The sequence below is a fragment of the Acinonyx jubatus genome, chromosome A2, assembly GCF_027475565.1.
Source record: "Acinonyx jubatus isolate Ajub_Pintada_27869175 chromosome A2, VMU_Ajub_asm_v1.0, whole genome shotgun sequence".
In the NCBI taxonomy this organism is placed as follows: Eukaryota; Metazoa; Chordata; class Mammalia; order Carnivora; family Felidae; genus Acinonyx; species Acinonyx jubatus.
The window spans coordinates 158,840,379-158,863,113 of record NC_069383.1 but is presented as its reverse complement, the minus strand read 5'-3'; the positions used below and the strand labels follow the sequence as shown (position 1 = coordinate 158,863,113).

The 22,735-nt window shown below is 40.5% G+C and overlaps 2 protein-coding genes across 2 annotated transcripts; both read right to left on the bottom strand.

Moving 5' to 3' along the window:
* Window positions 1-2,564: 2,564 nt before the first annotated feature.
* On the bottom strand, window positions 2,565-4,761 carry LOC106979016 (olfactory receptor 7G1-like). Its single transcript, XM_015076775.3, has one exon. It carries the CDS (start codon window positions 4,759-4,761, stop codon window positions 3,787-3,789), a length of 975 nt encoding a protein of 324 aa, XP_014932261.2. The 3' UTR covers window positions 2,565-3,786.
* Window positions 4,762-8,168: 3,407 nt separating this feature from the next.
* On the bottom strand, window positions 8,169-12,847 carry LOC106979007 (olfactory receptor 7G3-like). Its single transcript, XM_053220307.1, has 3 exons — window positions 12,617-12,847; window positions 8,925-9,430; window positions 8,169-8,889 (listed from the first exon to the last, which is right to left on the bottom strand). Exons 1-3 carry the CDS (start codon window positions 12,845-12,847, stop codon window positions 8,343-8,345), a joined length of 1,284 nt encoding a protein of 427 aa, XP_053076282.1. The 3' UTR covers window positions 8,169-8,342.
* Between the last annotated feature and the right edge of the window lie 9,888 nt (window positions 12,848-22,735).

Here is a 22,735-nt window from a genome sequence, read left to right as displayed (position 1 = left end):
GGACCCTGGGTGAGTTGGTTTCAATCATGTGGTGTGTGTGCTCTCTTCACAGCTTCCCCTGGATGAACCTGTAGTCAAACACCTGCCCTCATTTCCAAACATTGAGTAAGGGGTGTTAGGTTACCTGGTTGGCATCATAGTGGAAGGATGACTGCCATCTCTGATGTACCATATGGAAGATCTGCCCTCAGGAAGGGCAGAGGGATTGAGTGAGACCCAAGCTCCTAACAAGACAGATCATCTATGGGAGGAGACTCAGCTATGCTACTACTTTTCACGGGAGGAATTGTTGAACGAGGTGGGCACAGGCAGATTGCAGTCTCTGTATCCCTGGAGGTTTAATTTCCAAAGCTCCTCATTAACCAAGAAATTTTATTGTCACAGAGATCCCAGGGCAGTGTAAATCCTTAAAGACCAAGACTCTAGAACGGTGGAATTACAGGTGGTGCTTTCTTGACCCCATAAGACCAGGTGTACACCGTGTCCATCTGGGTCTGTTCATCTCCATTTCAATCCTTTACAAATATAGGTACACCATCCTTCACTAATTGAAATGCAGTCTGCTTTTTTTTTAGCTATTAATGAAGGGATCTCTATCCAAAGAATGACATCAGTAAGTCTGATACCAATTTTAGTTGTGAAAGTATAGTTCGTATATATTGATATAAATAATACATTTAAAACCAAAAACAGTAAGATACCTAAGAATGATGCTAACCAAAGAGGTTAAAGATCTGTACTCTGAAAACTATAGAATACTTATGAAAGAAATTAAAGAGGGGTGCCTGAGTGGCTCGGTCGGTTAAGTGTCCGACTTTGGCTCAGGTCATGATCTCATGGTTTGTGGGTTCGAACCCCACATCAGGCTCTGTGCTGACAGCTCAAAGTCTGGAGCCTGCTTCAGATTCATTCATTCATTCATTCATTCTCTCTCTCTCTCTCTCTCTCTCTCTCTCTCTCTCTCTCAAAAATAAATAAACATTAAAAAACAATAACTATAGGGGCGCCTGGGTGGCTCAGTCGGTTGAGCATCCGACTTCAGCTCAGGTCATGATCTCACAGTCCGTGAGTTCAAGCCCCACGTCGGGCTCTGCGCTGACAGCTCGGAGCCTGGAGCCTGCTTTGGATTCTGTGTCTCCCTCCCTCTCTGCCCCTCCCCTGCTCATGCTCTGTCTCTCTCTGTCTCAAAAATAAATTAAAAAAACATTAAAAAAAAAAAACAATAACTATAACAAAATGAAGCAAATTGCTAAAGCCGGCGGTAAAAATATGTGAGAAGACAAGACTTAAGAATATATAGGCTATATTAAGCCATGTAAAATATGGAACACAATGATAACGGTTAAATCTTGTGGAGTACTTGCTACACGTCATGCGTTGTCCTAAGTGTTTACAATGCTTTTGAGGGTAGACTCATCAGCAGGAGTTACATTTCATACAATCAGTAATTATTTTTGCCACACCAAGGTTACATTAAGTGGATGGCATACAATCCTATTCTCAGGGAATAGATTAAAGGGGATATATTCAGGATGATTCCAGGCAATGTCAAGTAACAATAGAGCCAGAGTTCGACAGACGTCTGTCTTCGGGCATCATATCTGGATAAGATGCCTGTATCTGTTGCAGCCATCAGTGCCCGTGATGAAAACAAGCCCTAGACACAATCAACACATGGAAAAATGAATAATTTTTCCTCTATATTCCCTACCTCTTAAATAGTTATCAAGAATATATAACATTTCTGGGGCACCTGGGTGGCTCAGTCAGTTGAGCGTCCAACTTCGGCTCAGGTCATGATCTCACAGCTTGTGAGTTGAAGCCCTGCATTGGGCTCTGTGCTGACAGCTCAGAGCCTGAAGCCTGCTTTGGATTCTGTGTCTCTGACACAGAGTGTAACCCACTCACATTCTGTCTCTGTCTCTCTCAAAAATAAATAAACATTAAAAAAAAATTTTAAGAATATATAACGTTCCAGGGGCGCCTGGGTGGCTCAGTCGGTTAAGTGTCCAACTTCGGCTCAGGTCATGATCTCACGGTTTGTGAGTTCGAGCCCCGCGTCGGGCCCTGTGCTGACAGCTCAGAGCCTAGAGCCTGCTTCGGATTCTGTGTCTCCCTCTCTCTGCCCCTCCCCCACTTATGCTCATTCTCTCTCTCTCAAAAATAAATAGACATTAAAAAAAATAATATAACATTCCTTGGCTAAAATCAATAACACAAGAAACCATAGGCATTGACATGGATGTGGAGAAAAAGAAACCATCATGCACTGTTGGTGGGAATGCAAACTGGTACAGCCACTGGGGATAACAGTATGAAGATTCCTCAAAAAGTTAAGAATAGAACTACCCCATGATCCAGTAATTGTGCTATGGGATATTTACCGAAAAAATACAAAAACACTAATTTAAAGAGATACATGCATGCATCCTGATGTTTACTGCAGCATTATTTGCAATAGCCAAATTATGGAAACAGCCTAAGTGTCCATTGATAGACTAATGGATAAAGACATGGTATATTATATATATTATTATATTATATTTTTTATAGCATAGCATATCATATCATATATTCAAGGGCTCCATGAATGGCCAGATTCACAATTTCGACTTTGGCTCAGGTCATGATCTTGCAGTTCATGGGTTCGAGCTCCACATTAGGCTCTGTGCTTACAGCTCAGAGCCTGGAGCCTGGAGCCTGCTTCAGAGGAATGAAATCTTGCCATTCAGAGCACTTGAATATTATGCTAAGTGACATAACTCAGTCAGAGAAAGATAAATACTGTATGATTTCACTCATATGTGAAATTGAAGAAACAAAACAAACAAGCAAAGGGAAAAAAAGAGAGAGAGGCAAACTAAGAAATAGATTAACTATAGAGAACAAACTGATGATTACCAGAGGGGAGGTGGGGGGGCGAGGATGGGTGAAATGAGTGATGGGGTTAAGAGGACACTTCTCATGATGAGCACCAGGTAATGTATGGAAGTGTTGAATCACTATATTGTATGCCTGAAACTAATATAACCCTGTATGTTAACTAACTGGAATTAAAATAAAAACTTAAAAATATATATATAACATTCTTTATTGCTTGTGTCTTTTAGAGGCACAGTTACTTTCTTTTAGCAGGAACAAAGGGTTTTGTTTTGTTTACTAATTAAGATAAATCATTTCACTATCATCTCAAGCCACTGAGATAATCAGATAATAGCAATTTTACAGATGATGAAATTGAGTGTAGTAACAGATGCTGATAGTGTCTTTGCACAGATACAGTTTACCAGTGATCACTCAGGCAATTGCCAAATTAGGTATAAAAGATCAGCTCCTCCTGTGTTTCACAGCAGGCTTACTTTTGAGGCACAGTTCAAAAAGCATAATAATCTATGGAATTGGCAGAATTTTGTCTCTATGACAACAGACTTATTTGGATCCTCTCCATGATCCATCCAACTTCTTTTCTTTGAGTATTCAAACAAAATCACTAAATGCCCTACCTTGGGTTCAGCTTTATGGACCTGACCAAAGAAACTGAGTTTGACAATGGAACTCATTCTTGAAACATCACAGAATTGTACAAAGAACAAATAAAGTTTCAACCCAAAGTTAAGATGAAACTACCCATCGTGTTCTATAGTCATTTTAGAAGAACTTGGGGATTCTGGCATTCTGGCTCACCCAATATTTCTGTCACCTTGACTCATTCTAGAAACCCCAGTCCACGCAGATAACACAGTTACAGAAGAGAAGTTCTACTTATCAGTTTCCTCAAGGCTCCCTTCACGCCCTGTTCCTCAGGTTGTAGATGAAAGGGTTCATCATTTGAGGGACAACAGTGTACATCATTGAAAGCATTGCAGCATTTCTGGAAGAGTCAGCAAGGGCAGAACTAATGTAGACTCCAAAACCTTTCCCATAGAACAAAGACAACTGAGAGGTGAGACCCACACATACTTTATACTTTCCACCTGCTGGTGGCATCCTCAAAACAGAGGACACTATCTGAGTATAAGAGAAAATGATTCCACACAGAAGGATACCCCCAAATATACTAGTTGCAAAATATATCAGGATGTTATTGATGAGGGTGTCAGAACAGGCGAGCTTGATGACCTGAACAACTTCACAGAAGAAGAGAGGGATTTCGAGGTCTGCACAGAAGGTCAGCTGCACCACCCCCAGACTGTGCGCCAGGGCATCCACGATGCTAATAAACAGGGAAAGAAGAATGAAAAGGCCACAGAGATGGGAGTTCATAATGACATTGTACCTCAGTGGATGACAAATGGCCACATAGCGATCATAGGCCATTACTGAAAGAATACAACTGTCCAAACTTGCAAAAACCAAGATAAAGCAGATTTGGGTGAGGCAGCCTGTGTAACTGATGGATTTGCTCTGTGTCTCGATGTTCACAAGCATCTTTGGGATGGTAGTGGAGGTGAGACAGATGTCAACAAAAGACAGGTTGGAGAGGAAGAAGTACATGGGGGTGTGGAGGTGGGAGTCCAAGCTAACAGCCAAGATGATGAGCAGACTTCCCAAGATGGTGACCAGATACATGGACAGGAACAGGCTGAAGATGAGGGACTGCAGTTCTGGATTCTCTGTCACTTCCATGAGAAGAAATTCTAGAATGCTTGTTTCATTTCTGAGTTCCATATTGTTGATGAATCTGATGGAAATGATGTGGTAACAAGGCAATGAAATGTTGATTCCTGGGCAAGCAGGAGTATCACCAAATGCAAGCACCATGTTGGGAAAGGAAAGACTTAAATGGAGAGAGATACCCTCTTTATGCATATTATTTTGTTATTTTGAAGAAAGATTTAAAGTTAGTAAAGCAACGAGTCAACATTTGTTAATTCTGGAAAGAGTTGAGGAATTGTCATTTTTAAAATTACACTACTCATCCTGTTTTGATCATTTGAAACATTTGGGGGCACCTGGGTGGCTCAGTCGGTTAAGCATCTGACTTTGGCTCAGGTCGTGATCTCACAATTCATGAGTTCAAGCTCCACGTTGGGCTCTGTGCTGACAACTCAGAGCCTGAAGCCTGCTTTGGTTTCTGTGTCTCCTTCTCTCTCTGACCCTTCCCGGCTCATGCTCTTTCTCTGTCTCTCAAAAATGAATAAATGTTAAAAAAAAAATAAATAAAAGTAAAATAAAATACAAAACCATTTGATAGCTTTATTACAAGAAACAGGTAATCAGACTGATAAGTCTATCTGGATCTCCAGCTCCTTCCACAGAGACCTCACAGCCTGGCAAAGAGAATAAGGAATTAAAAGAGGGAAAATGCCCAAGCTACCTCTTGGTAACAATCACCGTATTTGCAAATAAGCATGTTCTTACTGAGAAGGAAAATAGTATTTCCTTATAGAGAGAGAATAGGGGACTGGCAGAATGATAACTATTTGGGGATTGGAGGAAAGATACAAGGGAACATGTCAACAAGATAGAAGACAGGAAGGAGGCAAACAGATATCTTGATTTTAATCCTTTTATGTATGTACTCTTCTCAAAGTTTCTGCTGGATAAACGTAGTAAAATACATGCCCTCATTTCCAAACACTATGGGACATCAGTTTACCTAGGTGACATCACTGTGGAATAATGCAGGTCGACTCTGCTAGGTGTTGAATGATAGAGACCAGAGCTCTATCCATAGGAAGAGGAAAGGGACCAATTGAAGCACCAGGCCCCTGGGCAAAAGGGATCATTGCTGGGATGAGACACAGGTATGCTGTGTCTTTACTGGGGCAGGGCTATTGAGTGAGGATGTAACAATTTATAGTCTCTGTGCCTCTGGAGGATCAATACCCAAAGCTCTTCATTAGCCAAACAATTATATTGTCATTCTGATCCCAAGGCAGTGCAAATTCTCTTAAGACTAAAACAATAGAAATGAGGAATTCCAGATGGTTGATCTTATGAGTCTAGGTGTTCACCACTCATTTCTCTACCTGTTTCTGCTCACATCTATATCACAGAGCTTGCAAATGTGGACATGCCCTCCTTGGCTGAGTTCCAGTGTTCCTTTTTTTAAAGATAGAACCAATGGGGGCACCTGGGTGGCTCAGTTGGTTAAGGGTCCACTTTGGCTCAGGTCATGATCTCACAGTTTGTGAGTTCAAGCCCCGCATGGGGCTCTCTGCTGACAGCTTGGAGTCTGGAGCCTGTTTCAGATTCTCTGTCTCCCTCTCTCCCTGTCCCTCCCCTGCTCACAATCTGTCTCTGTCTCTCAAAAATGAAAAAACATTAAAAAAAATTTTAAGATAGAACCAATGGCATCTGTATGTAATCAATGATATCAGGAAGCCTGAGAATTGTAGGTGTGAACCATATATACATAATTCAGCCATAAGAAGGAATGAAATCCTGACAGGTGCTACAATACGGATGAACCCTGAAAACATTAGTGAAATGAGCCAGATAAAAAAGGACAAATATTGTATAATTTTAGTTTAAGGTACCTTGAATAGGCACATTCATAAAGACAGAAAGTAGAATGTGGTCACCAGGGGAGGGAAGAAAAGGATTGATTTTTTATTGTGCTGGAATATATTAATAGGTGTGTCTGTGCTATTAAAATCATATTGATATTGGCAGGGTGAGCAAGATCTCATCAGGAAATATTTCGGGGAAGTTTATTTTCCCTGCTTTTTTATTCTTGTGATATTGAAAGAACATTTCTGAATTTTCATTTAATGAGTCACTTGTTTTAGTGGCTCATTTGTAAAGTGCTTGAATTTCTTTTTAAACATTTTTTTTAACGTTTATTTATTTTTGAGAGACAGAGACAGAGCGTGAGTCGGGGAGGGGCAGAGAGAGAGGGAGACACAGAATCTGAAGCAGGCTTTGGGCTCTGAGCTGTCAGCACAGGGCCCGACGCAGGGCTCGAACCCATGAACCACGAGATCATGACCTGAGCCGAAGTAGGATGCTTAACCAACTGAGCCTCCCAGGTGCCCCAAAGTGCTCAAATTTCTTAGTCTTTACCTTTTGGATTGTGCTCATTCTTTTAAGAAATGCTTAATTTCTCTGTGGTAATAAAAATATTTTCTTATATCATCTTCTGAAATATTTAATCCCTCTGATTCTTGTGTTTAACGCTTTGGTACATTGGAATGAATTTTTTGGGGGGAGGAGTAGTAGTATAATATGTATAGCATAAAATTTACTATTTCAGCCATTTAAGTGTGCAATTCCATGGCATTAAGAATATTCACAATGTTGTATGACTATTACCACTATCCATCTCCTGAACATTTTTATCATCCCAAGCAGAAATTCTGTACCAATTAAATGATAGCTTTTTCTCAAAAGAGCTTTCAAAAGGAACCTAACACTTTGACTTTAGCTCATGTAGCTGGTTTCAGACAGCAACAGAATTCATTCGTGTTGTTTTAAGCTGCTAAGCTTGTGGTAAGGTGTTACAATGGCAATAGGAAACCAATACAGGACACTTATCTCAATGTGGGCTCATGATAAAAACAATGCCTTCTGGATGTCTCCTTGTAACGATTATGTTTGTGTTGAAAAGAAACCCAAGAAGAGGCTGTTGGTTTTCGTTTCTGGGTCTGAAAGGTCTCTGCACTGTTGCAGGCATCAGGGACCACCAGGAAGACAACTGTAGGCAAAAGCCAACCCATGGCAGAGTGAAATGCAGCCCTGTGGTTCTCTGCCTGGACCTACAATATCCCTGAAGTTTTATCTATTTATTTATTTTTATATTTGAGGAGGGGGAGGGAGAGAGAGAGAGAGAGAGCGAGCAGGGCAGGGGCAGACAAACAGAGACAGAATCTGAAGCAGGCTTTAAGTTCCGAGCTGTTAGCACAGAGCCCGACCAGGGACTCCAACTCAATGGGGCTCAAACTCACAAGCAGGAAGATCATGACCTGAGCTGAAGTCAGACACCTAACAGACTGAGCCACCCAGGTGCCCCATCCCTGAAGTTTTTGTAAGGAAAGATAATTGTTTTTATCATCTGACCCTATTGGAGTTGAGAATTTTGCTTTATTATAATTGAAGGCATGCATCCTCACTGATTGAGTTGAAGTATCTCACACCCCCTCCAAATATAAACTAATATAATCATGCCAATTTTATGGACGAGGAAACTGAGTTTAGAGAGTTAAAATAAATTGTCAAAGGTCATATGGCTGTTTCAGCAGAGGTAGGATTCAAACCCAGCTGGTCTGATTCCAAAATTCTTACCCTCACCACTTGACCTCTGGTTTCATATATTCAATGTTGGTCAGGCTTTCTGGATCACACATTATTTCTCTCTGTCAAATTGCAGCAGTGTGTGTAAGCCCAAAGCAGCTGACACATTAATGGGAAGCTGATATTCTAGAGATGAGCTTCCTCAAAGCCCCCATCATGTCCTTGTTCCTCAGACTATAGATGAAAGGGTTCATCATGGGGGTGACCACGGTATACATCACTGATACTATTGCACTCTTCCGGGAGGAGTGAGTAGCTGCAGAACTCAGGTATACCCCAAAACCTGTCCCATAGAACAAGGAAACAACTATTAAGTGTGACCCACAGATGGAAAATACCTTATACTTTCCACCAGCTGATGGGATTTTCAGAACAGAGTAGACAATTTGAGTGTAAGAGATAATTATCCCAGAGAGAGGTACAACACCCAACAGGCTGGTCACTAAGTACACAAGGATGTTATTGATGAGGATATCAGAACAGGCAAGCTTGAGGACATGAGCTAATTCACAGAAAAAGTGGGGAATTTCCAGGTCTGTGCAAAAGGACAGCCTCAGTGCCATCAAAGTGTGGAGAAGGGCATCCAGAACACTAATGAGGAAAGACAGCAGAACGAATAGCCTACAGAGCTTGGGGTTCATGATGGCCTTGTACCTCAACCTTCAACAGAATCTGAATAGGTGACCTACCTCAATAGGTGACAGATGGCCACAAATCGATCAAAGGCCATCATTACCAGAATTCCATTTTCTAATCCAGCAAAAGTCAGGACGAAGCAGATTTGGGTGAGGCAGCCTGTGTAACTGATGGATTTGCTCTGTGTCTCGATGTTCACAAGCATCTTTGGGATGGTAGTGGAGGTGAGACAGATGTCAACAAAAGACAGGTTGGAGAGGAAGAAGTACATGGGGGTGTGGAGGTGGGAGTCATACACAGTAGCCAGGATGATGAGTAGGTTCCCAAACACAGAGACCAGGTACATAGACAGGAACAGACAGAATAGCAGGGGCTGCAGTTGTGGATCCTCTGACAGTCCCAGGAGGAGGAAGTCTGTAGTAGCTGAGAAGTTTCCTGATTTCACGTTCCTGAGGGGTTTGATAGAAAAGACGGAGGTGACAAGAAAACAAAACTTAAGAGAAACTTTCTTAAATACATCTATCTTTTTCTCCTGCGTCCCTCTCTCCCATCTCTTTTCCTCTCCCTTTCTTGCTTTGCATTTCCCTCAACACTTACCCACACACACACACCATCCTGTCCCAAGTTCTTATATTCTATCAATTCTTTGTCAAGTAAAGGTACTTAACGAGTAGAAAAGAGGACTGAAAAGTCCTGTTAAGATGCCTCCAAGTAAATAATTCTAGAATAAAATCATTGACGGGGCGCCTGGGTGGCTCAGTGGGTTAAGCGGCCGACTTCGGCTCAGGTCATGATTTCACGGTCCGTGAGTTCGAGCCCCGCGTCAGGCTCTGTGCTGACAGCTCAGAGCCTGGAGCCTGTTTCAGATTCTGTGTCTCCCTCTCTCTGACCCTCCCCCATTCATGCTCTGTCTCTCTCTGTCTCAAAAATAAATAAACGTTAAAAAAAATTAGAATAAAATCATTGAGGTTGTACTCTGGAATACAGTTTGAGAAAATACAGCCCTATGGACAAGATATAGTAAATAAAGGTTTATTGGAACATAACCTTCATTTATACTTCATCCATGTAGCTTGTATGCTACCTCTGAGTTGAGTACTTGTGACAGAGGCTTACAAATCTAAAATATTTACCGTCTGGCTCTTTCCTGAAAAAGTCTGCCTACCTCTAGTCTAGAAGCCTAATTAGATTTAGGCTCAATTTTTTTTGAGGGAGGGGTGCAAACATTTTAAAGTATGTCTTTACATATATACTGTCTTGCTTCTTTATTTATTTATTTATTTATTTATTTTTTAATTTTTTTTTCAACGTTTATTTATTTTGGGGACAGAGAGAGACAGAGCATGAACGGGGGAGGGGCAGAAAGAGAGGGAGACACAGAATCGGAAACAGGCTCCAGAGCCATCAGCCCAGAGCCCGACGCCGGGCTCGAACTCACGGACCGCGAGATCGTGACCTGGCTGAAGTCGGACGCTTAACCGACTGCGCCACCCAGGCACCCCAGTCTTGCTTCTTGAAATAACTATTGTCTGGATCCACTAATCCGCTGGGAGTTACAGAAAGCTGACATTCTAGTTCTGTCTTCATTTATTGGCTAAAATACTTCCGTAAAGAGTAACGCTCCCTAATTAAATAGGTGGTCCCCTGAGGGTTGTGTTCTTAGAAGGCAGGATACATCTTGAGTCCTGCATTCATCACTTGTTCAAACAATAAACTGTTTTTCAGCATTATCCAAAAATGAACATTGCATATCACGTACCATCTTTGGCCAGTCAACACTCCTCAACTTGCCTCCTGAGTCCTTTTGAAATGAACCTCACAGATTCAGGTCTCCCTTAATGGGTTAGGCGTGAAAGTTGCTCTATACTCGTCAATGCCTTGATCTTCAGTTTCCCATGCCTGTGTGCTCCCTCGTAGGGTGTATTGACTAACATCAAAACAGAGCACATCTGCAGGGCCTGAAATCAAGTTTAGAAAATGCTGCCAGATCAAAGGGAGGCTTGTGTGAATCTGTCACGAATTAGACAGATGCGCATATGTCATTGATTTTAACAGACACTGGGCACAGGGGTCCCGTGCCACACTCACTCAGGGAACCAGGCTGCTGGGGGCCCACAGTCTCGCAGTTGTCTCATTTGGAATATGTGACCTTGCTACTCATGGTGGTGGTGGGTTTAAAATGTTTCACAAATTCCTTGATTCTTAGCCTACAGGAGACAGAAAAATAAGTATGCTGGGAAAATACGTTGCTGCAATTTTCTCAAATGTTCCTCTCTGAAGCTAGAGTGAAGCTTTTTTTTTTTTTTTTTAACGTTTATTTATTTTTGAGACAGAGAGAGACAGAGCATGAACGGGGGAGGGTCAGAGAGAGGGAGACACAGAATCTGAAACAGGCTCCAGGCTCTGAGCTGTCAGCACAGAGCCCGACGCGGGGCTTGAACTCACGGACCGCGAGATCAAGACCTGAGCCAAAGTCGGCCGCTTAACCCACTGAGCCACCCAGGCGCCCCCCCCCCCTTTTTTTTAAACAGAATAGTGGGAGAGAGAATGATATATAAGGGGTCTTATGCAAATAAATAAAATTGTTAAATGTGCATCCTCATAGTCCTAAAGAGAAAGTATCTCTTAATTAGCTAACCCTGCCTGATATGGAGGCCTCTGAACATTCGAGCCCCCAGAAAGGCTGGTGAAGAAAAAGAAGGAAATAGAAGCAAATACACCTGGATAATCACACTTTCAGGGTAATGTTGGGATTTAAAATAATAAATGCAAAATGTTTGACATGGTACATGTAAAAGATAACATTTGAGTGTGTTTTATCTAATTATCCTTATATTCAGGAGAAAAAAAATGACAATTATAGAAGCTTCTTACCTCTTCCTCACTGGTAATTTCTAAAATAAACACACATGGGCAGCTCTTTCTGCCCACAGGTCCTCTCTCCATGCTTTAATAAAATCACCTTTTGGGGCACCTGGGTAGCTCAGCCAGTGTTAAGCATCCGACTTCAGTTCAGGTCATGATATTATGGTTCATGAGTTCAAGCCCACCTCGGGCTCTCTGCTGTCAGCACAGAGCCTGAAGCCTGCTTCAGATCCTCTGTCTCCCTCCCACTCTGCCCCTCCCATGCTCACACTCTTTGTCTCTCAAAAATAAATAAACATTAAAAGAATTTTTTAATCACCTTTTTGCACCAAAAAAATAATAAATAAAAATAAAAGAGAGCATGAAAGGTTTTTTTGCATCTTGTGTTCATGAAACACAGCCAGATCAACACTGAACCATCCTGCACACCTAGAAAACTGATTTGAGGATTAACACAACAATCTGCACAACCTGAACCACAGAACTCTGCAGGTACACCACGTGAAGTGAACTGGGGGAGAGAGAAGCCGCAGAGGGCAGGGAGTTGTTTTGGCTTGTGCAGAGAGGACAGAGATGGGGGGAGAGTATGGGAAAAGCACCCCCCCGCCAAAGCAGCTGGAGAGAAAGTGGAAAAGTGGAAACAGCCGCAGGGGCTGAACTAAAAAGGGAGAAAGGAGAAAGGAGAGGGTTTAAATGCCAATACGAATCTACAAACAGGGGGAGCGCAGAGTCTGAAACTCTCCAGTTCCATACCTGGGGTGCTCTGGTGGGAAGGGCGAATCCCCAGGAGCAGAGTGGAGTCCGGGGGGCTTCGGCCACATGGGGAGAGGCGGTTCCCCTGCTGGGAGGACAGCCGGTAGAGGCTGTGCGGCCCCCACACAGGCAAAGGTGCCAGCAGACCGGAGAACAACCACATTCGCTGGTGCTGGAACAAGGGCGTTAAGGGGAAACCTGGTGCCAGACGCGTGTCGCGATTTTCCATAATCCCTGAAACGCTGCTGCTACAGATCATGGGAGCTTTTTCCGGGGTGGGGTGGCGCCCAGCTCCAGTCTCTGGGTCGGAGGCAGCACAGTCCCGAGAATGTTCTTGGGTGCTGCCGGCACCGGCCATTGCTCGGTGAGACCCTCCCCCAGAAGGTGTGAGCGGGACAAAACCGCAGCCCCTCAGAAGTGAGGGGTCGGGAAACAAAGCCGCATCTGAGATAAAACTCAGCAGGGAGGTGCCGCCTGCAGCCTGATGGCTTGCTCACGGACAGGGTAAGAGCGGGGAGTGGATGGAAGCCGAAGACAAAGGACAGGTGCGCGATTGCTGCTCCCGGAGACACAGAATTCCGATACTAGAGCCGGGGTAGATGCCATTTTCATCCCTCCCGCGCATGCGCATACACACCTACCAGCGCCACAATTCACCCCAGTAAACTAAGCAGCGCCACCTAGTGGAGAACGGAGCCGTTACACCAAGCCCCGCCCAACAGGGCCAACCTCACTCTTCAGGAACCACAAGTCTCTCCACCTGCTTAGTTTACGGACTATAAAATGCTTCATAGTGACTTTTAGGAGAAAACGATGTAATTTCAATCATATTTTAGTCTTGGTCTATCTATTCAATTTTCTTTTTTTCTTTTCATTTCTTTTTCTTGAATACAGAAAGAGAAAAAATTTATTTTTATTTTCAATTTTTATTAAAATATTTTCTTTATTTTTCTACCATATTTTTTACTTTTTTGTAAATTTTCAAATTCTATTTTACTTCCATCATTTCATTTTATTCTATTCTATTGTATTCATTTTCTCAAATTTTCAAATGTTTTCCTTTTTTTTCTTGGTTTTTTTTTTTTTTCTGTTTTTCCCCCTTTTTTCTCTAATCTATCAAGCTCCTTCCAATAACCAGACCAAAACCACCCAGGATCTAGTAACATTTATTTGATTTTTTTCTGTGTGTGTGTTTTTAATTTTTTAATTTTAGTTTTTTACCTTATTAGTTCCTTTTCTCCTTCAAAATGACAAAATGAAGGAATTCACCCCAAAAGAAAGAGCAGGAAGAAATTACAGATAGGGAATTAATCAACATAGATACAAGCAAGATGTCTGAACCAGAATTTAGAATCACAATAATAAGAATACTAGCTGGAGTTGAAAACAGATTAGAATCCTTTTCTGCAGAGATAAAAGAAGTAAAAGCTAGTCAGGATGAAATAAAAAATGCTATAACTGAGCTGCAACTCCAATGGATGCCACAGTGGCAAGGATGGATAAGGCAGAGCAGCAAACCAGCAATATAGAGGACAAACTTATGGAGAATAATGAAGCAGAAAAAAAGAGGGAGACTAAGGCAAAAGAGCACGATTTAAGAATCAGAGAAATCAGTGACTCATTAAAAATGATGATGAACAACATCAGAATCGTAGGGGTCCCAGAAGATGAAGAGAAGGAAAAAGGGGTAGAAGGGTTATGTGAGTAAATCATACAGAAAACTTTCCTAACCTGGGGAAAGACATAGACATCAAAATCCAGGAAGCACAGAGGACTCCCATAAGATTCAACAAAAACTGACCATCAGCAAGGCATATCATAGTCAAATTCACAAAATACTCAAGCAAGGAAAGAATCATGAAAGCAGCAAGGGGGGGGAAAGTCCTTAACCTACAGGGTAAGACAAATCAGGTTTGCAGCAGCCCTGTCCACAGAAACTTGGCAGGCCAGAAAGGGGTGGCAGGATATATTCAGTGTGCTGAATTGGAAAAATATGGAGCCGAGAATTCTTTATCCAGCAAGGTTGTCATTCAAAATAGAAGGAGAGATAAAAAGTTGTGCAGACAAACAAAAATTAAAGGAGTTCGTGACCACTAAACCAGCCCTGCAAGAAATTTTAAGAGGGACTCTCTGAGGGGAGAAAAGATGAAACAAACCAAAAAAAAAAAAAAAAAAAAAAGACCAAGAACAGCAAAGACTAGAAAGGACCAGAGAACACCACCAGAAATTCCAACTCTACAAGCAACATAATGACAATAAACTCATATCTTTCAGTACTCACTCTTACCATCAGTGGACTAAATGATCCAATCAAAAGACATAGAGTAACAGAATGGATAAGAAAACAAGATCCGTCTATATACTGTTTACAAGAGACCCACTTTAGACCTAAAGACACCTTCAGATTGAAAGTAAGGGGATGGAGAACCATCTATCATGCTAATGGTAGACAAAAGAAAGCCAAAGTAGCCATACTTATATCAGACAATCTGGACTTTAAAATAAAGGCTGTAACAAGAGATGAGGAAGGACATTATATCATAATTAAGGGGTCTATCCACCAAGAAGACCTAATGATTGTAAACATTTATGCTCCAAATATGAAGCACCCAAATATATAAATAAATGCATCACAAACATAAAGAAACTCATTGATAATAATACCATAATAGTGGGGGACTTCAACACCCCACTTACAACAATGGACAGATCATCTAAACAGAAAATCAACAAGGAAACAATGGCTTTGAATGACACACTGGACCAAAAGGACTTAACAGATATATTCAGAACATTTCATACTAAAGCAGCAGAATATACATTCTTCTGCAGTGGACATGGAGCATTCTCCAGAATAGATCACATACCAGGACACAAATCAGCCCTACACAAGTATAAAAAGATCAAGATTATACCATGCATATTTTCAGACCACGACGCTATGAAACTCGAAATCAACCATAAGAAAAAATTTGGAAAGGTAACAAATGCTTGGAGACTCAAGAACATTCTACTAAAGAATGAATAGGCTAACCAAGAACTTAAAGAGGAAAATAAAAAGTACATGGAGGCCAATGAAAATGATAACATCACAGTCCAAAACCTCTAGAATGCAGCAAAGGCAGTCATAAGAGGGAAGTATATAGCAATCCAGGCCTTCCTAACAAGGAACCTAAACTTACACCTAAAGAGCTGGAAAAAGAACAGCAAATAAACCCCCAAACCAGCAGAAGACAGGAAATAATAAAGATTAGAGCAGAAATCAATGCTATCAAAACCAAAAAAAGTAGAACAGACCAATGAAACCAAAAGCTTGTTCTTGGAAAGAATTAACAAAATTGATAAACCCCTAGCCAGTTTGTTCAAAAGAAAAAGGAAAGGCCCCAAATAAATAAAATCAAGAATGAAAGAGGAGAGATCACAACCAACACTGCAGAAATACAAACAGTAATAAGAGAATATTATGACCCATTATATGCCATTAAAATGGGCCATCTGGAAGAAATGGACAAATTCCTAGAAACATATAAACTACCAAAACTGAAATAGGAAGAAATAGAAAATTTGAACAGACCCATAACCAGTAACGAAATCTAATTAGTAATCAAAAATCTCTCCCCAAAACAGAGTCCAGGACCAGATGGCTTTCCAGGGGAATTCTACCAAACGTTTAAGGAAGAGTTCACACCTATTCTCTTGAAGCTGTTCCAAAAAATAGAAATGGAAGGAAAACTTCCAACTCTTTCTATGAAGCCAGCATTACCTTGATTCCAAAACCAAAGACCCCACTAAAAGGAGAACTATAGAGCAATTTCACTGATGAACATGGACGCAAAACTCCTCAACAAGATATTAGCCAACCAGATTCAACAATACATTAAAAAAAAAATTATTCACCACGACCAAGTGGGATTTACACCCTGGGATGCAGGGCTGGTTCAATATCCACAAAACAATCAATGTGATTCATCAAATCAATAAAAGAAAGGACAAGAACCACATGATCCTCTCAATAGATGCAGAGAAAGAATTTGACAAAATATAGCATCTTTTCTTGATAAAAAACCCTTAAGAAAGTAGGGATAGAAGGATCATACCTCAAGATTATAAAACCATAAATGAAAGACCCAACGCTAATATCATCCTCAATGGGGAAAAACTGAGAGCTTCCCCCCTAAGGTCAGGAACAAGACAGGGATGTCCCTCTCACCACTGTTATTCAACATTATATTGGAATTCTTAGCCTCAGTAATCAGACAACACAAGGAAATAAAAGGCATCCAAATCAGCCAGGAGGAGGTCAAATTTTCACCTTTCGCAGATGACGTGATACTCTATATGGAAAACCCAAAAGATTCCACCAAAAATCTGCTAGAACTGATCCATGAATTCAGCAAAGTTGCAGGATATAAAATCAATGCACAGAAATCAGTTGCATTCCTATACACCAACAATGAAGCAACAGAAAGAGAAATCAAGGAATCGATCCCATTTACCATTGCACCAAAAACCATAAAATACATAGGAATAAGTCTAACCAAAGAGGTGAAAAATCTATACACTTAAACTATAGAAACCTTATGACAAATTGAAGAAGACACAAAAAAAGGAAAAATATTCCATGCTCCTGGATAGGAAGAACAAATATTGTTAAAACGTTGATACTACCGAAAGCAATCTACACATTCAATGCAATACGTATCAAAATTACACCAGCATTCTTCACAGAGCTAGAAGAAACAATCCTAAAATTTGTATGGAACCACAAATGACCCCAAATAGCCAAAGCAATCTTGAAAAAGAAAACCAAAGCAGGAGGCAACACAATCCCAGACTTCAAGCTATACTACAAAGCTGTATTCATCAAGACAGTATGGTACTGGCACAAGAACAGACCCTCAGATCAATGGAACAGAATAGAGAACCCTGAAATGGACCCATAAATGTATGGCCAACTAATCTTTGACAAAGCAGGAAAGAATACCCAATGGAAAAAAGACAGTCTCTTCAGCAAGTGGTGCTGGGAAAACTGGACAGCGACATGCAGAAAAATGAACTTGGACCACTTTCTTGCACCATACACAAAAATAAACTCAAAATGGATGAAAGACCTAAACATAAGACAGGAAGCCATCAAAATTCTCAAGGAGAAAGCCGGTAAAAACCTTTTTGACCTTGGCCACAGCAATCTTACTTAACACATCTCCAGAGGCAAGGGAAACAAAAGTAAAAATGAACTATGAGGACCTCATCAAAATAAAAAGCTTCTGCACAGTGAAGGAAATCATGAACAAAACTAAAAGGCAACAAATGGAATGGAAGAAGATATTTGCAAATGACATATCGGATAAAGGGTTAGTATCCAAAATCTGTAAAGAACTTACCAACACAACACCCCAAAAAACAAATGACCCAGTGAAGAAATGGGCAAAAGACATGAACAGACACTTTTTGAAAGAAGACATCCAGATGGCTAACAGACACATGAAAAGATGTTCAACGTCACTCATCATCAGGGAAATACAAATCAAAACCACAAATGAGATACCACCTCATACCTGTCAGAATGGCTAACATTAACAACTCAGGCAACAACAGAGGTTGGCGAGGATGCGGAGAAAGAGGGTATTTTTTGCACTACTGGTGGGAATGCAAACTGGTGCAGCCACACTGGAAAACTGTATGGAGGTTCCTCAAAAAATTAAAAATAGAACTACACTTTGATCCAGCTATTGCACTACTAGCTATTTATCCAAGGGATACAGATATGCTGTTTTGAAGGGGCACATGCACCCCCATGTTTATAGCAGTGCTATCAACAATAGCCAAAGTATGGAAAGAGCCCAAATGTCCATCCATGGATGAATGGATAAAGAAGATGTACAAATATGTACAATGGAGTATTACTCAACCATCAAAAAGAATGAAATCTTGACATTTGTAACTACGTGGATGGAACTAGAGGGTATTATGCTAAGTGAAATTAGTCAGTCAGAGGAAGACAAAAGTCATATGACTTCACTCATATGAGGACTTTAAAAGACAAAACAGGGGCGCCTGGGTGGCTCAGTCAGTTGGGCGTCCGACTTTGGCTCAGGTCATGATCTCGCGGTCTGTGAGTTCGAGCCCCGCATTGGGCTCTGGGCTGACCGCTCAGAGCCTGGAGCCTGTTTCAGATTCTGTGTCTCCCTCTCTCTCTGACCCTCCCCTGCTCATCCTCTGTCTCTCTCTGTCTCAAAAATAAATAAATATTTTAAAAAAATTTTTTAATAAAAAAATAAAAGACAAAACAGATGAACATAAGGAAAGGGAAGCAAAAATAATTTAAAAACAGGGAGAGGGCCAAAACATAAGAGACTCTTAAATATAGAGAACAAACAGAGGGTTGCTGGAGGGTTGTGGGAGGGGGGATTGGCTAAATGGGTAAGGGGCATTAAGGAATCTACTCCTGAAATCATTGTACTATATGCTAACTAACTTGCATGTAAATTTAAAAAATAAATTAAATTAAAAAATTTTAAAAATAAATAGCAAAAAATAAAGATAAAATATACATACGTGATCTTTTCTGCTTAACACTCTTCGAACACATAATGAGTAAAAAGAAAGGGAATAATTAATTCCAAAATTTTTCAATTGTCCATGGAAGTCATTATAGTGAAGCTCTGTGCTTAGATTCATAGATAAATCCATTTCCCCTTTTATTTACTTCCTTAATGCATATCCCATCAGTGTCTTTCTCTCCCATAATTTTTCCTTTCTTACTGCAGTTTCTGGAAATGGAAATTAACCCTGTTTATCCAGTAACAAAGATCCCTCCTATTTTTGCCTTAATCCAGGTCTTTCATTTATATCATAGATAATATAAAAATATTATCTTTAAAGTTCTCATCACAAGAAAAAAAAATGTGTAACCATGTGTGAGGATGGATGTTATTGGAACTTATTTTGGTAATCATTTTTGCAATATTTACATATGTCAAGCCATTATATTGTATTCCTAGTACTATTACAATGTTATATCTCAGTTATATCTCAATTAAAATAAAGAAAAATTTAAGAGTAAGCCATAGATCAGACACACACACCCCCCCCCCCCGCCCTTCCTATTGTTCCTTGTTTGGTCACCTTAGTGCCTGCTCCAGAGGAGGAGTCCCATGTGGACCAACACAGGAGCAGCTCCAAGCCTCTCCTGTCTCATCTGCCTTATCCAGATTCCTGAGAAATTGAATCCTGATGCCCACAAAAGAGACAATAAAAGATTGTCATGGGCTGACAGTGTCTAAGCATCTGCCTACCATTCTTATGAAGTAACGAGCTGAAAGAATTTCTGTAACCGTACCTCAAATATACTATAGAATCACAAGATGTGTACAGTTGAATGATACAGTGAGTCCATGTAAACTGAGCCCTTTGTTTAACAAATTGAGGTCCTGAGCAAAGAAAGACAAGGGATCATAAAACAAACAAACAACCATCAACCATGTTAGGAATAAGACTTGAACCCAGACACTCCTTGGCTTAATCATGAATCCCCCAATTGTAACATGGATCTGTGACATGGGAAAGCCCCTGGACCTCTCTGAGCAGATTCAATTTTCTCATGTTTATAATGGCAACTGCTTAAAAAAAATACATAAAGGTTATTCATTGTGCGGATGAAAAATGAATAGATGAAAAGCACCGAGCAGTATGGGGCCTTGCAACGACTTTTCCTATCACTTTTGGTTTTAGCTATGGACAAGTCCTGATGTCTAGAAGGGAAGCTGAGAGTAAGCCAGAGAGACAAGGAAGGACACCTCAAGAATATAATCTCAAGGCTGGTAGTAAGATTTGCTCAAATCCCCACTGGGTGCCTTCAGTATAATGAAATAGAGGAAAGAAATCATCTACATAAACATCTTTTTAAAAAATTTTTAAGGTTTATTTACTTTTGAGAGAGAGAGAGAGTGCAAGTGGGGGAGGGGCAGAGAGAGGGAGACATAGAATCGGAAGCAGGCTCCAGGTTCTGAACTGTCAGCACAGAGCCTGAACCGGGGCTCAAACCCGTGAACCATGAGATCATGACCTGAGCTGAAGTCGGACACTTAACTCACTGAGCCACCCAGGCACCCCATAAATAAACATCTTTATAGGAATACATACACAAGTTATGGCAAAGTCATGGTACACCTTGTTATTTTAATATTATTTTATAGTATATCATCCTTAATTTTTTAAATGTTCATTATTTTAAATATGCAAAATCAAAATATTTACATTAGTGCTAGCTGTATAAAATTAAATAAAAATTTATTAAAGGAGGGCACCTGGGTGGCTCAGTCAGTTGAGTGTCCAACTCTCGATTTCAACTCAGGTCATGATCCCAGGGTCATGGTGACAGCCTGCTTGGGTTTCTCTCTCTCTTTCTCTCTCTCTCTCTGCCCCTCTGCAGCTTGCACAGACATACATGCTTGTTCTCTCAAAATAAGTATTTTAAAAAATAAAATATATGATTTCACTCACGTGGAATTTAAGAAACACAACACAGATGAACATAGGAGAAGGGAAGAAAAATAAGATAAAGAGGGAGGCAAGCCCTAAGAGACTCTCATATACAGAGAGCAAACTTGAGGGTTGCTGAAGGGGTCGGGGGGGAGGGGGGAATGTGTGAAATGGGCGATGGGCATTAAGGAGGGCACTTTTGGGGATGAGCACTGGGTGTTATATGTAGGGGATGAATCCGTGGATTCTACTCCTAAAACCAAGACTACACTGTATGTTAGCTAATTTAAATTTAAATTTTTAAAAATGGTTTTAAATCATTAAAGAATAGTCTATATGATAGCTATAGCAGGATGAAATTTATATAAATATAAATAAACCAGTTTTTCATGTTTTATGTTCTATTTAAGTATCCAAATAAGGACAAAGTGACAATGAAGGGCTCAAGCCCACCAGCCAGCATGATCAAATTCAAAATTGTGCCACACCTGCTGTAGTTTTCTTTTTGCTTTAAGTTTTAAAGTTCATTTATTTTGAGAGGGAGAGAGAGCATGTGCATGAGCAGGGGAGGGGCAGAGAGAGAAGAGAGAATCCCAAGCAGGCTCCACACTGTTAGCACGGATCCCACGAACCATGAGATCATGACCTGATCAGAAATCAAGAGTCAGATGCTTAATTGAGCCACAAAGGCACCCCCAGTGTTCTTTATTAATAAAACAATGCAGATCTCCGTGAAGCCCCCGCATATTCCTACACAATCTCAATACTGACCTCCCTTCCCCACAGTTAAACAGGATCCTGAAGTCTTGCCTGTATCATTCCCCTGGAATATCTCATATGAGTAATGATGTATCCACAAGCATCGTATGCCTATGTTACTCTATGTATTACATGCTCCTATCTGTTAGACATAGTATCAACTATTCAATTTAGCAACTATTTTGGCTTAATCATGGTCTTTTCTATATTTATCAAAACTGACACAAGCAGATCTGGTTTATCAAATTTAACATACATTCTTACATCAATGGGCATTTGGGTTTATTACAATTTTTTCCTATAGTAGAGATTTATGAGACACGTTCACACGTACTGATAGTGTTAAACTACGCATAGCAAATATCCACCAAATTCCCTAGTGGTAACCTCTGGGACAGGAAGAGGGAAATAAATAATAGAGAGGATTTGTCCATAATGATAGTTATCCCTGTCTGAGGGCGAAGAAAGGTCTTTCTGTGTGGGACTTGGATCTAAAACTCAGTTTAAAATATAATAATAGGACCTCATGTGTATGTATAATACTTTACTATTATATGGTAATATAATAGTATATTATATCACCAGTCGTTGTATGGCTGTTTATATTAATGCTCACTGTGCTGTTCTGAAGGTTTAAAATATTCCATATTTTTTGCAGGGATTTTCAAAGACTGGAAAGGTAGACTAATGTGTCTCAACCTCCTCTCCCAAGGTCCTCACAGTTAAGAGGTAGGGACAAGACTTGAGTTCTCCTCTAAGGATAAAATCTGAAACCAGATATGGGAAAATTGAGAAGCCAAACTCACCCATCCCAGTCTTACAGCCAAAAAAAAAAAAAAAGAAAAAAAAAAGAAAGAGAAAAAATGATGGAAACCAGAGAATTGTAGAGTCATCTGTCCAATTTTTGAAGGGGCGAATTCATGCTCAGGTGGTAAAAGACAGAGTCCCTGGAATTTAAAAGGCAAAGTAGGAGCCAGAAATGAAAGCTAATTGCAAATTCAAT